This window comes from Tachysurus vachellii, chromosome 20 (assembly GCF_030014155.1).
Source record: "Tachysurus vachellii isolate PV-2020 chromosome 20, HZAU_Pvac_v1, whole genome shotgun sequence".
In the NCBI taxonomy this organism is placed as follows: Eukaryota; Metazoa; Chordata; class Actinopteri; order Siluriformes; family Bagridae; genus Tachysurus; species Tachysurus vachellii.
Genome location: NC_083479.1, coordinates 18,977,558 through 18,995,119, shown reverse-complemented (window position 1 = coordinate 18,995,119; position 17,562 = coordinate 18,977,558). Strand labels below are relative to the sequence as shown.

At 36.8% G+C, this 17,562-nt stretch overlaps 1 protein-coding gene across 1 annotated transcript; it reads right to left on the bottom strand.

Moving 5' to 3' along the window:
• Nucleotides 1-11,217: 11,217 nt before the first annotated feature.
• ccl19b (chemokine (C-C motif) ligand 19b) lies at nt 11,218-12,880 on the bottom strand. Its single transcript, XM_060895351.1, has 4 exons — nt 12,715-12,880; nt 12,327-12,444; nt 11,632-11,741; nt 11,218-11,513 (listed from the first exon to the last, which is right to left on the bottom strand). The coding sequence occupies exons 1-4, from the start codon at nt 12,794-12,796 to the stop codon at nt 11,500-11,502; spliced, it is 324 nt and encodes a 107-aa protein (XP_060751334.1). The 5' UTR covers nt 12,797-12,880; the 3' UTR covers nt 11,218-11,499.
• Between the last annotated feature and the right edge of the window lie 4,682 nt (nt 12,881-17,562).

Below are 17,562 nucleotides of genomic sequence, written 5' to 3'. Positions count from 1 at the left end.
CTACAAAGTGGGATTTATTGTGTGTGTCATCGTCAGGTTCCTCAGTTTCACAATAAGGGTCTATAGACTTGTGATGGATGGCGATAAAGTAGAACCAATACGCTGTTAGAGACCTTAAAGATGAAAGAAAGATAACTGCAAGAAATTGGCTGAAAAGTGTGTGTAAGGTGTGTGTTATTTGTTCTTCTTGCTGTAATATCAATATCATCTGCTAATGATGAAACAGTGACATTATTATTCATTCATTCATTCATCTTCTACCGCTTATCCGAACTACCTCGGGTCACGGGGAGCCTGTGCCTATCTCAGGCGTCATCGGGCATCAAGGCAGGATACACCCTGGACGGAGTGCCAACCCATCGCAGGGCACACACACACACTCATTCACTCACGCAATCACACACTAGGGACAATTTTTCCAGAGATGCCAATCAACCTACCATGCATGTCTTTGGACCGGGGGAGGAAACCGGAGTACCCGGAGGAAACCCCAGAGGCACGGGGAGAACATGCAAACTCCACACACACAAGGTGGAGGCGGGAATCAAACCCTGACCCTGGAGGTGTGAGGCGAACGTGCTAACCACTAAGCCACCGTGCCCCCCTGACATTATTATTATTATTATTATTATTATTATTATTATTATTATTATTATTATTATTATAATTAGTGGTCAGTGGCTGCCAGTCACAGTGGAGGGTCACAGTGCTCAAAAGTTTGTATACCTTGGGAGAATTTGCAAAATGTGTACCATTTTGAAAAAAAAAAACATAACTGAGAAGGTGAAACATTCATTCATTCATTCATTCATTTTCTACCGCTTATCCGAACTACCTCGGGTCACAGGGAGCCTGTGCCTATCTCAGGCGTCATCGGGCATCAAGGCAGGATACACCCTGGACGGAGTGCCAACCCATCGCAGGGCACACACACACACTCTCATTCACTCACGCAATCACACACTACGGACAATTTCCCAGAGATGCCAATCAACCTACCATGCATGTCTTTGGACCGGGGGAGGAAACCAGAGTACCCGGAGGAAACCCCCGAGGCACGGGGAGAACATGCAAACTCCACACACACAAGGCGGAGGCAGGAATCGAACTCCCAACCCTGGAGGTGTGAGGCGAACGTGTTACCCACTAAGCCAAGAAGGTGAAACAAATGTATTCTATTTCTTATAATATGTAAGGCATAACAGAATGGCACAATCATCAAACACAATCATAAAGGAAATAAGGAAATAATCCCTCTTCAAAATTTTGGATACTTTTAGTTCTTAATAATTGTGCATGAGGTCATTCATTCTCTCAGTTGGTATAACTGCCCATTCCTCTAGGCAAAATGCCTCCAGTTTCTGTAAATGTTTTGATTATCTTTGTACAAACTGCACGTTTGAGATCTCCCCAAAGTGGCTCAATGATATTGAGGTCAGGAGACTCCAGAACCTTCACTTTTTTCTGCTGTAGCCATTGGAGAGTCAACCTTGCCTTGTTCTTTGTCATGTTGGAGTATCTGAGATTGTCCCAGGTGCAGCTTTCACGCTGTAGAATACAAATTGTCTGCCAGTATTTTCTGACAACATGCTGCATTCATCTTGCATCAGTATTTAGTTGATTTGTTGTTTAAGTGATTTCAGTTATCATTAGGTTTTATAAAGGAGTCAAACCTCTGTGTGATAATTAATGACTTCAAGTGATTACGATCCCTAAATAAGAAAAAAATCTTTTGCATTATCAGTCAATATTTTTTTATTCAATTTAATATTTAACTTTTTTTTTCAGGGTATGCAAACACATGAGCACAAGTGTATGTATAGTCAATAATAGATCTTCAAAGAGTGAAGAAAAAAAAAGTGTTTACTTTTAATAACAAGCATGCTACAGATCCACTCAGACCTTACCGTAAGCATCAGTCGATGGGCGGTGCTAGCATTAGCGTACAGAAAGAAAGAATGTCTTCTCTCTTCATGCTAATGGATCTCATCTCCTTATCCAAGGCCATCTCTTCTTCCTCCAGCTGTAATGAACTCCCCTATCGCTTTATCCCTCTCTCCGAGCAGACCGGCTCACGTTTCTGTGTCTGTACTTTATATTTAGTACGATACTTTTTTTTTTTTACTGCAAGGCTCAACACACATCTAATATTTCTTATACAGAGATTCTAAATCAGACATAAAATAATATGCGTAAGATATTTGGTATAAGATTAAATTAACCCTACATCTGACTCTAAGTGTTTTTATTCGTTTTATGTTCTAAAAGATTTCTTTATTCTACAGGCAGATTGTTTCTGTGTGATTCTAGAAATAAAACAAGGTTGTGTGAAATGCATGCATTAGAGGAAAGGAAATGTGAAACAATCAAATAATAATAATACAATAAATTCATGAGATTTTTTTCCTTAAGTTTTCTGAGCCAAACAAATAACACAAACTTATATAGAACTTTAATATAATTCAGTTTTATTTTTATTGTCATAAAGCAGCTTTAAAGGAATATCAAAATTGTTAATAAATATCTTACAGTTTATCATTTAAATTTATCTCTCTTTTTTTATGCTTGGCTGCTGCTTATGTCTCTTTATTAAAAGATAAAACACCTTGCATCCAAATTTAAGGAAGTTTTGAAATGGGTTTTTTATAAAAAAAAAAAAAAAAATTAAAAAAAAATAAAACAATGGTGTAATAGTGCAATAGAATAAATAAATAAATAAATAAATAAATAAATAAATAAATAAATAAATAAATAAATAAATAAGGGGGAACGGTGGCTTAGTGGTTAGCAGGTTCGCCTCACACCTCCAGGGTTGGGGGTTTGATTCCTGCCTGCACCATGTGTGTGTGGAGTTTGCATGTTCTCCCCGTGCCTCGGGTGTTTCCTTCAGGTACTGCGGTTTCCTCCCCCGGTCCAAAGACATGCATGGTAGGTTGATTGGCATCTCTGGAAAATTGTCCGTAGTGTGTGATTGCGTGAGTGAATGAGAGTGTGTGTGTGCCCTGCGTTGGGTTGGCACTCCGTCCAGGGTTTATAGTTCGGATAAGCGGTAGAAAATGAGAGTGAGAATAAATAAATAAATAAATAAATAAATAAATAAATAAATAAATAAATTCAAAATTGTAAGAAAAAACAAAGAAAATCAGATAAATGAATATCTGTGAAAGATATGACAAAAAAAATCTAAATTTACAAATATGTGATGAAAATAATTATAGTATTCAGAAAATAAATTAAAATTCACCTGATTTTTTTTGTTCATGGTTCGAACGCCATAAGAAAAATAAACTCACTCCACTCAGAGCTAAAGTTGTGGTAAAATCTACATCTCATATCTTTAATGATCATAAGAATTTGTGGCAAATTAGCAAAAGATAACTTAAAGCATTCAATTAAGCTCAGTTTTTTTTTAATTGATTTGTTGCACAGCTGCTTTACAGTTATACAAAAATTCAGAATAAAAATGATAGTTTAACCTTTAAATATATATATATATATATATATATATATATATATATATATATATATATATATATATATATATATATATATATATGCGTCTGTGAGCTTATGTAGCGCCTGAGGGTGAAGGCAGCACTGTGTCTCTTTAACTTCTAGTGGGAATTGTTCATGTATCATTCATAACCTGGTTGATTGAGGTCGGAGCTGTGTGGCTTTTCCCTCCACTCTGAGCTGCCGTACATTTATATATTATTATCCGACCCTGTAAAATAGACTCCTACGTATGAGTGAGTTTATCTGGTTAAACGCTGTTCTTTTCACATATGCTGATTTGTATCAGTTTTCTCCACACTGCAAAAAAAAATTAATTAATTAAAAAAAAAAAAAAATTCAAACTCTGCACTTTTACTGCTCCAATCTGGGACACAAGAGAAAAGCAATTAACTGACAGGCAGCTGAGCAAAAAGATGGATGACATGGAGCTCATGGTACAATAAAAGATGCTCGTCTCGAGAAAGTGTCAGCGTTTCTTTTCAGCGCCATATTGTCGTATGAATGCACAAGCATGTGTGTAGATCCAATGTATATATCATAATGTATATATCATACATGTATATATATATATATATATATATATATATATATATATATATATATATATATATATATATATATGTTTAATATGATTTATTACGGCTTAAAGTACTGCTCAAAACTCTACCCCCAAGAGTCAAGTATTTGAACACTGCACTAGTAAAATCCCAATCCTGTTATAGCTATAAATCATGGGTTTATTCACATATATTAATACTCCATCTAATCCATTAATGTTTCCATAGCAACAATGATCCACATGTTAACAGGGTTAAGTTTTTTGATGATATGAGAGGATTTGGCTTAAACATTTAAGAAAGGAGCCTCCAGTGTTAGTATTTTGTTCCACTCAGAGGGACAGTATAGCTAGCTGTAAGTTCTTAGGACAGATTAGTCGACTGCTTGCAGATATTTACTTAGAAGAAAAAAAAGGGATGATTTGAGGGACCGACTGTTTACAGCTGATATAATGTGAGTCGGTTTGTTTCAAGTTTATAAAATTTGGCAGATGGCCTCTTACATTTTTATGTCATGTTTATGCAGCTGAGCATGTGAGGTTAAGGGCCTTGCTCAGGGGCCCAGCAGTGGCAGTTTGGTGGACCTGGGTTTCAGGTTCACAGCCATCTGATCAGTGGTCCAACAATTTAACCACTAGGCTAGCTTAAATCCCCTCTGTTTGTCCAAACAGAGAAAAAATACTTCTCATTCTTTAATACTCGTAATCCTTTGTAGCAATTTCCTGTGGTATTTGCGGAACAAAGCACTTTTGCCTTTTATTTAGGGGTGTATTCGCAATTTATTCCACTGAACGCACAAAAAATAATATTCTGCATCCTTTGGGATCTTCACGAAATCAGAGCCTTGTCCTTTTCCTCTCTCTCTCTCTCTCTCTCTCTCTCTCTCTCTCTCTCTCCCTCTGTGTGTGTGTGTGTGTGTGTATTTGATCAGCAGAGTATTTGATTTCAATGCAATCTCAGATGTTTGACTAAGTGAAGACCTTCTGTAACATCTCTCTCACTAGATCTCTTTCCGAGCCATCAGTCGTAATAACATGGCGAATGTTACGGCTACCATTTGTGTGCTTCTGAGGCAACATGTGCCTGTGTGCCTATTTTTTTTAACGAAGTCACATCCACATCAACATCCACGGAACACTTAAGGGAATTACCAGAGCGTGTCCATTCCCTCATCATGGGGAAACACTGCTTATATCATTAAAAGCACATCAATTAAACGAGAACTTCCCATTGAGCCACAGCAAAGTGCACTTACTGATAGAAATGATAACGATATATTAGATTATTCAAACTATATATATATATATATATATATATATATATATATATATATATATATATATATATATATATATATACTATATTTTTCAACTTAGTGAGGTAGATCCTTAAAGGAGGCTTTATTGAGGTAAAATGAGGTGCAGGAGGATGTAGAGTTCAAAGCTAATCTGCATGGAGTGTCCTTTCTTCTTCCTGTGAATGATATGTTGTGTGTGTGTGTGTGTGTGTGTGTGTGTGTGTTGTGGTTGATAAGCTTAATTGGAGTGTGTAGGTTTCTCATTATGAAGCGCAGCAGGGAAAACCTGCTCATGACCCTTCTGTGACACACCAGTCTTCCTGATTAACAGAGCTAATAGGTATTTCTATGGCCTGACTGTCAGATGGCACGTCAACACCCTCTTAATTACATAACACAGCGGGTGTACACACACACACACACACACACACACACACACACACACACACTACACATGGGGTGTATTTGAATGCATCTCTTTAGCTCGAGACACTACACACTCTTCCACACGTTCGCTGTTGTGTGACTATCATAGAACAGACATCTTTCTTTCTTTACTTAGGGTCTACATTAGCGTGCATAGACAATCCAAGCCACAGGATACTACATGAGGTCTTAAAGTATGATTTTATTCCATTTGTATTTTTGAGTTTATAAAACCTATATAAAGTACTGCCGAGGTTCAGGTTAATTTGGTGCCATACGCTATAACTGCAGCAGTGTTCATAATTATATCCATTAAATAAAATTCATCACTTTTCAATATTTCTCTGATTAAGATTCCTAAGATTGAGTTTAAATTCAATTCTATTTTTAATTTTATTTGTATAGCACATTTGACAATGGACATTGTCTCAAAGCAGCTTTACAAAACAGGAGAAATATAGTACAAAATGTTTAAGATTAATATTAGACTTATATTTAAATGTGTTTGTATTTATCCCTAATAAACAAGCCTGAACAAGCCTGACTGAGGTGACTGTGGTGAGGATTTGGTATCTTCTCAATAAAGGTACAAAATCTTCATGAAGCAGAATCCAACTGGAGCTGGTACATCAGTTTAAAGTGACTCTTAATATTAGCTAATTAATAGTGTGGCATCATGGTTACAGTCAGGAAGGCACTGGACTTGACCCAATATCATATGGGAAAAATATGTGTAACTAAGTCATGCCTCTGTTTTACAGAAACTCAAAATCTTTCTCAAAATTGGGGAAGTCGTGGCCTAATGGTTAGAGAGTTTGACTCATAACCCTGAGGTTGTGGGTTCGAGTCTCGGGCCGGCAATCCCACGACTGAGGTGCCCTTGAGCAAGGCACCAAACCCCCCTCAACTGCTCCCTGGGCACCGCAGCATAAATGGCTGCCCACTGCTCTGGGTGTGTGTTCACGGTGTGTGTGTGTGTGTGTGTGTGTGTTCACTGCTGTGTGTGTGCACTTTGGATGGGTTAAATGCAGAGAACGAATTCTGAGTATGGGTCACCGTACTTAGCCGTACGTCACGTCACTTTAAAATGACTAATTATTTCTTAAGCATATAGCGACATGTGGGGTCTATGCACATTTCTTATCTAACTACAGTATATAAAGTATAGATGTAATCACAGTCAATATACAGTATAACTGCAGAAGGCTCTCGGTTTGTATTTGTATGAGATTTGACTATGACTGGTTGTTATTCCAGCCAGGCGTGCAAAGTGCAGCGAAAACAGATGTAACTCAAAAAAATGTTCGGTTCACTGATTTGTTTTATCCTTCCCATGCTCCATGTTTTACTGTAAAGTATTCACAGTCCTTATTGGCCTTCCTTCAGGGAACTGGAGACCTTTGTGCTCCATTAAAGAGCGTGAGTGTTTGGTGTATAGGTTGGCTTGTACAAGTCATTAGCTGTGTCTTGTAGTCCTGGTGCATTAGTGGGCTTTGGTGATGCTGTTGGTGTTTGTTGTGTGCAGGGAATGGTCCGAGAACTCCATCCCACCTCCCCAGGCTATGTCCATTAGATATAATGTGCTGTTGAGGTTTTCCTCTTTTCCTCTCACTCCTGTTTTGCTCTTCTGTGCATCAAGGTGGATGTCTTCTCCTTGGGAAGGAATGAAAAAGCAGAAAGAAAAAAAAATCAGAAAAAATTGAAGACATACTTGTTACTTGTTACTAAAAATATTGCAAACAAAAATATTTTTTAAATTGTCACAAATTTTTGTGATCAGTAGGGCAAAGTTTCTGCTCAGGTTGAAACCCAGATTTGTTTCTTTTAAATTTTTTTTATGATTATTATTATTGTTGTTGTTGTTATAATAATAATAATAATAATAATAATAATAATAATAATAATAATAATAATAATTATTATTATTATTATTATTATTATTATTATTATTATTATTATTATTATTATTGTTATTATTATTATTATTAGTAGTAGTAGTAGTAGTAGTAGTAGTATTGACATTATTATTATTATTGTTATTATTGTTGTTATTATTATTATTATTATTATTATTATCAGCAACAACAACAACAACAATAACAATAATAATAATAATAATAACAACAATAATAACAATAAGTGTTATTATTGTTGTTATTATTGTTATTATTATTAATATTATTATTATCATCAACAACAACAACAACAACAACAATAATAATAATAATAATAATAATAATAATAATAATAATAATAATAATAAATTGAATTTCTGAGGAGGTATTCCCCAAAAATTCAGTTTCTATTATTTCCAAAATAATAATTATTAATTTTACCGACAGAATGATAAATAAATTCTGAAAGGCATTAATAGAACTGAGTGCATGAAAACGCCTGTGTCACAGATGGCACCATATTGCTACTGGGCTCCCTGATAAGAGCTAAACAGAACAGAAAAAAGTACACAGGAAAGGGAGAAAGAAGAAAGCACAGATGAAAAAAAGGAAAAAGTGGGAAGGGTGAGAGCAGACATACAAGGTGATGAGAGCACTATTCCACATCGAGTCTGTCGATCGAAACGAAAAGCATCCCAAGTAGAAGAGGCAATCTTGTGCTGTAAATGATTCAGCGCTCTTCAGCTCTCTGTTTTCTTGGTTTCATAATCGCCTTGCCTTGCATTATGCATCATCCATGTCTATTTTCTGCCTTCCGCTGCTTCAGAGCTGAAAGGTTTCGGCAGTATCAATGACCCAGGCTAGATTGGACACTGTTTCCGAGTTTGGTAATTAGTGCATCTTATGCCTGAAGCTGCAGAGAATGCTGAGACATCTGGCAAGAGAGAGAAAGAGAGAGAGACACTTTTTACACACACACACACACACACACACATGCTTAAGCCCTTGGAGGTGAAGGATCAGCCTCAGTCCACCTGGTCCTGAAGCTGGTCCTGAGGCTCTGAGGATGAGCAGCCAGCTGGGAAAATGACAGAAGGAGCACCAGAGGCAAGAGTCAAGCCCTGTGTTTATATCTCATCATCATCATATTACACTGCAGTTACAGTACAGAGCAGTTTGTCCTCCAACAGTAAATATGATATTATTCGGATGGAGGTCTAGACTAAAATGTATTCTGACTGTGATCACTATATGCTTATGCATCTGATTTGTAGAAAAATAAATGAACTGATAAACATCAAACATCAGAATGAAAAAAAATCATTTCAGTCATTTCAGTCATTTGACCAATGCATGGTTGTTTCCATAAAGGCTGATTTAAGTGTATAATAATAATAATAATAATAATAATAATAATAATAATAATAATAATAATAATAATAATAATAAATTTCATTTATTGCACCTTTTAATAAAAATACATTAATAATAATAATAATAATAATAATAATAATAATAATAATAATAATAATAATAATAATAAATTTCATTTATTGCACCTTTTAATAAAAAATACATAAATAATAATAATAATAAGAATAATAATAATAATAATAATAATACATTTTATTTATAGGCACCTAATAAATAATCAAATAACAGCAAACAACAATAAAAACAATATCTAGCATTATCTAGTTATCTAGCACTTAAACATTTAAGGAGATTTAAGTGCAGCTTTAGATCATGTGGAATCTGCACTTTTGAATAATTAGGGTTCAAGTTGTGTTTTGAATGTGGTGAGAGAGTCTGTGTTACGAATGTTTTCCGGAAGAGAATTCCAGAGACAAAGAGTGGTGAGACCAGTGCTCTAGTGCCACTGGTGGTTAAACAGGCAGGAGGTGTAACAAGGATCCATGACGAGGAAGAACATAAAGTATGGGAGAGAGGGAGCGGAGAACCGTATAAGATCCGAGAGGTATGGTGCAGCAAGGATATAAAGAACTTTAAAAGTGAGGAGAGGGATCTTAAAATCAATATAGGGAGCCAGTGGAGTCTTTGAATGCAGGGTGTAATGTGATGCATGATGGGAGTTTGGGTTATGATACAGGTAGCAGAATTCTCAGGAAGAAATAATCACTCTTTACAACCATGGTGAGCTGAAAAGTATCTCAATTCAAAACATTTCTAACATTGAAGCAGGCAGAAAACAACAGAACAGTAGAATATGTTATATTATGTTTTTATCTTCTAAGCACCCAGGATTTGGTGTCATCAGCATGATACCCAACATCTTGTGTCATGCATTTATGTAAATAACAATAAATGGCTTAATAATAATCGAGCATCATTTGAACAGCTTAGCCTGAATTCATTCATTCATTCATCTTCTACCGCTTATCCGAACTTCTCGGGTCACGGGGAGCCTGTGCCTATCTCAGCCGTCATCGGGCATCAAGGCAGGATAAACCCTGGACGGAGTGCCGACCCATCACAGGGCACACACACTCATTCACTCACACAATTTTCCAGAGATGCCAATCAACCTACCATGCATGTCTTTGGACCGGGGGAGGAAACCGGAGTACCCAGAGGAAACCCCCGAGGCATGGGGAGAACATGCAAACTCCACACACACAAGGTGGAGGCGGGAATCGAACCCCGACCCTGGAGGTGTGAGGCGAACGTGCTAACCACTAAGCCACCGTGCCCCCCCGCTTAGCCTGAATATTGAAGCTAAATAAATGAATCACTTTATGGCCACAATTTTCAACAGCTTCTTCCTCAGTGCACTTCAGTGGCCTCCTCGGTCACAAGATTTGCATTCAAATTGTATTTGGGATGATTAGGTAGAACAGGAAAATTATTCAATCATGACTGACTTACACTTTATTACACCATAGAGAAATTAATGATGTTATTGTTATGTATAAGTTATTGGTCACCACAGAGTAGTGAACCCAAAGTAATGTCCTGGTGAGGAATATAATGCCATCTAGCATAGCATGAGTAATAACTGCATAGCATGGGAAAATACAATATGTAAGATTATGTAAGATTATGCATCTATGTGTTTGCTCATCTTCACTTTATCCTGGCCAAATCGGACACATTTCACAATTCTGACATCTCTCATTCTCCTCAGAACAATCTCAGCTTTTATTGTATACTGTATAAGAGTATAAAGAACATAAGACCTGGACTTGTTTTATCGGTACACCGACAGGGGGCGCAGATGTACAACAAACTGGCGAACTAAACAACAACAGAAGTTTTAGAGATCCTTATTACAGAAACATAAGAATTATGTTATACTCTAAAACTAAAATATCGAAATTTTCATTATTATCCGTTTGTAGAAGGAAATGTTGGTATAAAAAAAGTCAGAATTTAATTCTATTACATTTCTATACGATACAAAATTAATCCTTGTACTTATTTTAACAAAAAATAAATATATTTTGGTGTCTAACCTTTCAGTGATTTTTTTTATGGTTCTATAAAAATAAATACAACATATTCACGATTTATTTTTGGTAAAAAGTGTCTTTTTATAAACATTGATACTGTAAATGAGACAATAGATATAAATATGTACAGAATAAAACTAAACCACTATCAGAGATATTATAAAATACAATCAAAGCATGTTCAGGTGGCGGGTTTGGTTTCGCACAACAACAGCAATATTTATATCATATCTTATCATAAGCTTATTCATTCCTGGCAGTGGTTTCAGCTTCTCAGATCAGTCTAATCCGAGTCTGATCGTAAACAGGACCTGTGCGATCTGATCCACGATTATTTCCTACTTCGATGTTTCTGCAAGGATTAGAAATAGAAGAGCTTGTCAGAATATATAGAAAAGACTATTGCAGCTTTTCCTTTCTTATGAAGGAATAAAAGTTGTTTTTTTAAATAAATAGAAAAAAAAACATACTTTTGGATGATTTTTTGGATTTTTTATTCAGTCTTTGGATTAACTTTTTAACCCAGTTGTTCTTTCTTGGAAGAGGTGCACACAGTTTCCTGCCATTCCTTGTAATAAACCTGTAAAATATATATATATATATATACATTAATAAAATAAATATTAGAAATATAAAATATCCTATATACCAGTTTGAGTTCAAATTAATGAAAAAAAAAGAAAAAAAAAAGGGTGAGCTAATGAACGAGCTTCAAACATTATAAACAGAGATGTGAGTGTGTTCGAGTCCATCTTTTATACCAATGATGAGTTTTGATGAGTTTGAAAGTGTTGATTAGTTTGAGCAGCTCTGACAGTAATGTTGCTTTAAATCACAAATTTACTGCAATGTGCTTGATTAAAGATGTTATCATTTTATACTACCAAATTATACAGTGCATTATATTGTAGATGCTTAGATGGTAAGTTGACATTTATTTTATTTTATTTTATGGAAAAAAGTCTCCAGCATCAACACTAAAGAAGGTTGAGGGAATGACTCTGTTATCTCTGTTATAACGTGTAACTATAAATGGATAAAAGCTATGATGTGTTATACTTAATGAATGAAATCATGAAATCTAGGAAATAAATAATAAACTGTGTTTATTACATTTACATTTTAGATGTAAAAAAAAAAACCCTGCTAAATGATAAATACTTACACTGTGGCCTCCACTCTGCAGCCCGCCCCTTTGACCTGGTGGTAGTAGGACACTACCGCATTTTGAGGGATTTTTTTGTCCACGACTGACAAACAGCAGTCTGGTGTTGCATCGGTGGCTGTCGAAGACAAAATCTATGTTAAATCGTGACCTATAACATCCAAGTTTAGAATTTAAATATGTCAGGCATCCATTAAAGCTTTCCTTATACAACAAATAACTAATTTTTACATTGATGTAATTTTGTTTGATAAGTATTTTAAAATTAATATGTAAAGGATGCACAAACTTTTGCACATTAAGAACAACATTTCAGATAGATAGATAGATAGATAGATAGATAGATAGATAGATAGATAGATACTACAGAATAATAAAACTGTCTCACCTTCTACAGAGCTACAGCAGATGAAGAACAAAGCAAGAATCAGGAGAGCAGCTGCCTGAAACATCACATTGTTTCTCACCATCCTGACTGTATTGTGTGTGTGTGTGTGTGTGTGAGTATGAGTGAGTGTGTGCTCCAGACGACACGGAGCGCAGGCTCTATATATACACCTCTGTAACTTCTCTTTCACTTTCGCTTATGACAGGTAACTATAAATGTTGTCTTTGATGTCGGCCCTTTCACCTACATGGCGTTTAACAGGAGTAGTTGAGCTTGCCAAACAGCCATTCATCAAACACAAAGGCAACCTGCACACCCTATCGTGTAACATTATTATTTAACATCCACATGGGAAAAATGTCTTGGCATGAGGGTGAAGTGTCTTACCGTAAGTGTCCTGTAGTTTAAGTGTGATCAGGACTATTATCATGTCCTAATCATGCCACACTATAAAGGCACTTATTGTAGATTAATGGTGTTATTTTCACCTTTCAGCTGTCAGAGTGGTCTGTAATTTGGTTCACATTAATCAGAGCTGCATTGCTGAGTGATTTTTGGGTGTTAAATCAGGCTGGCATTGAAAAAAATAAAATAAATAAATAACAGCAGTATTCTCAAACCCTTTACTTATATAAGACAAGAAACATTATACTTTTTATCCTGGAGGTTCGATGGGTTTGTGCTGATGGCTGATTCATTTTCTACCGCTTATCCGAACTACCTCGGGTCACGGGGAGCCTGTGCCTATCTCAGCCGTCATCGGGCATCAAGGCAGGATACACCCTGGACGGAGTGTAAACCCATTGCAGGGCACACACACACACTCTCATTCACTCACACAATCACACACTACGGACAATTTTCCAGAGATGCCAATCAACCTACCATGCATGTCTTTGGACCGGGGGAGGAAACCGGAGTACCTGGAGGAAACCCCCGAGGCACGGGGAGAACATGCAAACTCCACACACACAAGGCGGAGGCGGGAATCGAACCCCCAACCCTGGAGGTGTGAGGCGAACGTGCTAACCACTAAGCCACCGTGCCCCCCGATGGCTGATTGGTGTCTCTAAAATCATCCATAGTGTGTGTGTGTGCGTGTGTGTGTGTGTATGTGTGTGGGTGTGTGATAGTGCCCCATGATGAGTTGGCACCGCATCCCAGGATTGACTCCCTGTATGTTTCGATGTGTAGGAAAAGCTGTACAGAAAATGCATAGCTGGATGATTGCACAATACCCAATAAAACAGGTTTATACTACTATAGTCTTGTTTCCTCACTTTCTCATGAAATTCATAAGAGAGGGCATGAAACTTACTGACACTGTCCTGTTAACTAAGTCTTCAGTGTCAGTGTCAGTAATCCTGACTTTCCCTTCCCACAGGAAATTCTTCATAAAAGCTTCAGGCTTCCGGTTTCCGAGTTTCATGTCCAACTTACTTTCATTCACTAAGTTTCATGCCCTCTCTTATGAATTTCATGAGAAACCATCATGGGGCACTATCAGACACCCACACACATACACACACACACACACACACACAAACTATGGATGATTTTAGAGACACCAATCAGCCATCGGGGGCACGGTGGCTTAGTGGTTAGCATGTTTGCCTCACACCTCCAGGGTTGGGGGTTCGATTCCTGCCTCCACCTTGTGTGTGTGGAGTTTGTTCTCCCCGTGCCTCGGGGGTTTCCTCCGGGTACTCCGGTTTCCTCCCCCGGTCCAAAGACATGCATGGTAGGTTGATTGGCATCTCTGGAAAATTGTCCGTAGTGTGTGATTGTGTGAGTGAATGAGAGTGTGTGTGTGTGTGTGCCCTGCGATGGGTTGGCACTCCGTCCAGGGTGTATCCTGCCTTGATGCCCGATGACGCCTGAGATAGGCACAGGCTCCCCGTGACCCGAGGTAGGTCGGATAAGCGGTAGAAGATGAGAATGAGAGTGAATTGAATTTGAATTAAAGTAAAAACATGTGGCGCAGTAAAGCTAATGTTAGCTGTCTTAAAATTGTAGTAAAATTACAGCAAACAGAATAACATTTCTCTTTGGTAACAGAATAAATTATGGTGTTATGTAGTTTTAAGGAACATTTCAGCCTTAGATTTTAAATGTAGAATGTCTCATAATGTTGCAGTAACAAGGATTTACTCGTAAGGCTTCTAAGAGGATTTGTTTTCTTTTTTCACACACAAACCTGAGTCGATCAAATTACGTGGCTTTAAATAAAGAAAGAAAAACCTTGTTCGCTAATCGTTCTTTGTTCCGCTTACTTCGTTTTTCTAAAGCGGTCAGTAACATGAAGTTATTACAACTTCAAAAATTCAGTTAAATCCAACGAAGATTTTAGTAAACATAAAAATTAGATATTATTATATTAAGTAAACATAACTTTAAACTATTTGTCGTATATATATGTATATATTTTCTTTTCTTTTTTTTTAAGGTAATCGGTTTCCTAGATTTTCTTACATACAGTAAGAGCGCTGAACAAAGACACTCTGGAGTGCTGTAAACACACAGCAAAGTAGGTTATGAGTTAATAATAAACTTTATCACACTTAGCAGGAGTTTTATTCTACTGGGAAAAACCCAGGGAAGTTTCACAGATAAATATTTAACTGGGGTTTAGTTACACAGTGGCTTTTTGGTTTAATCTACTTTTCTTGATGATGTCTTGAGTCCATGTGTGGTGATTCTGGTGGTGGTGTGTGTGTGTTTGTGTTTGTGTGTGTGTGTGTGTGTGTGTGTGTGTGTGTGTGTGTGTTTTCTTCCCAGGATCAACTCCAGTTTCCACTTGCCGTATGATGAAAGACGGGCGCAATAAATTTTGTTCAAAATGACCTCAAATGTCGACAATCAGCTCTAGAGACAGAGCAGTAATTTTCCGTGTGTGTTTTGGAATTAGCCGTCTGTTGCCTCACGAAAAGGAGCACGATTGCTACCGTGTAGCAGAGGTGCTAAACAGCTGACTATTTTACATCGCTGATCAACATGGAAGAGTAAAGAAAATAAATAAAGGGAGGAATAAATACCTCAGGAAGAAGTAGGTGTGGAGGATATGGTGCAATCTAGTAAACAACACTCCACATATACAGTATTGTAGCTAGCTAGCTAGCTAATTCATTGCAACTTACCCCTAACTATCAATCTAGCAAGTTAACTAGTCTTGTACCTTGCGTCACTAAATTTATCACCAAGAAAATCAAGGTTGTTCATACTGGAAGTTAATATATACTATAAACTGGGATTCTCAAACTCCATTATTATCTTCAAGATGGCACTACAACATGCTATTAGATTTTTTCTTTTGTTTCCATTTATAGATTGCAGCATTTTCGCACATGGAATAAAGACTGTCTGGAGTGTTTTTTGTGCTGATATTGAGCAAAAGTCTCAGAGGAAATATTATTAAATATAACAATTTAACAGAACTAACTAGCCTAGCATGCTTTGTAGAGTTAACAAGAAGTTAAGTTAAGAAACTCTGGTGAAGAGAAAGTTTTCTCTTTGTTTTAGTTTGGGATGCTGTTACAGCTGCACTGGAGTAGATATTAATGATAAATAAATAACGTACAAATGAATAATCTAGTTAATATTGCGCTGGAATTAGGATTATGATGAAGCTCGGGTGTATTACGGCATTATGGTTTGTTACCTCATGAAGTGAACGAGGGGCTTTATAGTGGAATTTGGTCAAGACGGTACAGGTTTTGTATCTGGTGCATCATCAGCTTTACGTAGACATCAGTTTGTCATTGGGAGCTTCGGTTATTGAGGATTGTGTTGAATGTGGCTTAGTTCTTAATCATGTCACTAACATATCCTTTGGGGTTCTCATATCAACAAACCATGACAGCGCTGGCTCTAGTTTTGACATGTTAATCCATGCTAAATACTGTACATGTCAAGAGAATTCACAGTAAAGTAGCTTTAATATCGGAAGTGGTAGCTCTGTGGTTATGGCGTTAGACTACTGACTACTGGAAATTCAAATCCGAGGACTATCAAGCTGCGACTCCTGGGCCTTTGAGCAAGGCCCTTAACTCTCAACTGCTCATTTGGAAAAATAAGATAAACTCTGGATAAAGGGCATCTATTAAATGGCATAAATGTAAATGCACAAATGCTAATACGTTGATACAAAGAACAGAGGAAATCAGTGTTTTTGTGTGTCTTTTTTGTGTGTTTGTGTGTGATCAATCAGTCACTAACGTGGTGATTGGGACGCATGGTGTGTGTGTGTTATAGGTAGTGTATGGTGTCGGACGTTACACAATGAAGATGATGGACGTTTTGACAAGAAAATAACCCTAAACATATAGTAAAAATAACTCTAGAAGGCCTTAAAGGCCAAAATAAAAATAAAAAAATAGTCATTGAAGTAATAAGATATGGGTGGCTGATTTAGAGTCTCTGTGATGAAAGACAGGTGAAGAAATTTTTGATTAAAATGCCACCAGTAAGATCACAGGACAATGCAAAACTCATGGGACAGATAGCGATAGAGGTGCTGGTGGTGATGTCGAAATGTTAACCACACACAGAGAAAAGTATCATATAAAATTATTACCTCAAGCTGATTCTGAAGACCGTTTCCATTTATGCAAGTCTCTTTGATGTAAGATTTTCTTTAATTGCACGTCTATCATTAGAGGATCTTTTGAGGACTCGTTATAACACAGTCCGTTATGGAATTCAGCCAAAGGATTATTGGTATCATGTCTTACAATGTGACGGGTAATAATCATAAAAGAGCTCAGAAATTGCTCAAGTTCATAGCTTTACATTGCTGTTACGCCCGACTCTTTACTTAATGCTGAATATTCCACGATAATTAACAAACAC

Bases quoted from the DNA above. Each gene is read 5' to 3' on its own strand.
- ccl19b (XM_060895351.1), bottom strand. From the start codon at position 12,796: ATGGTGAGAAACAATGTGATGTTTCAGGCAGCTGCTCTCCTGATTCTT. The intron at 12,445-12,714 runs GTGAGACAGTTT...TGTCTTCGACAG, and splicing joins CTGCTGTAGCTCTGTAGAAG to CCACCGATGCAACACCAGAC. The intron at 11,742-12,326 runs GTAAGTATTTAT...TATATTTTACAG, and splicing joins TGCAGAGTGGAGGCCACAGT to GTTTATTACAAGGAATGGCA.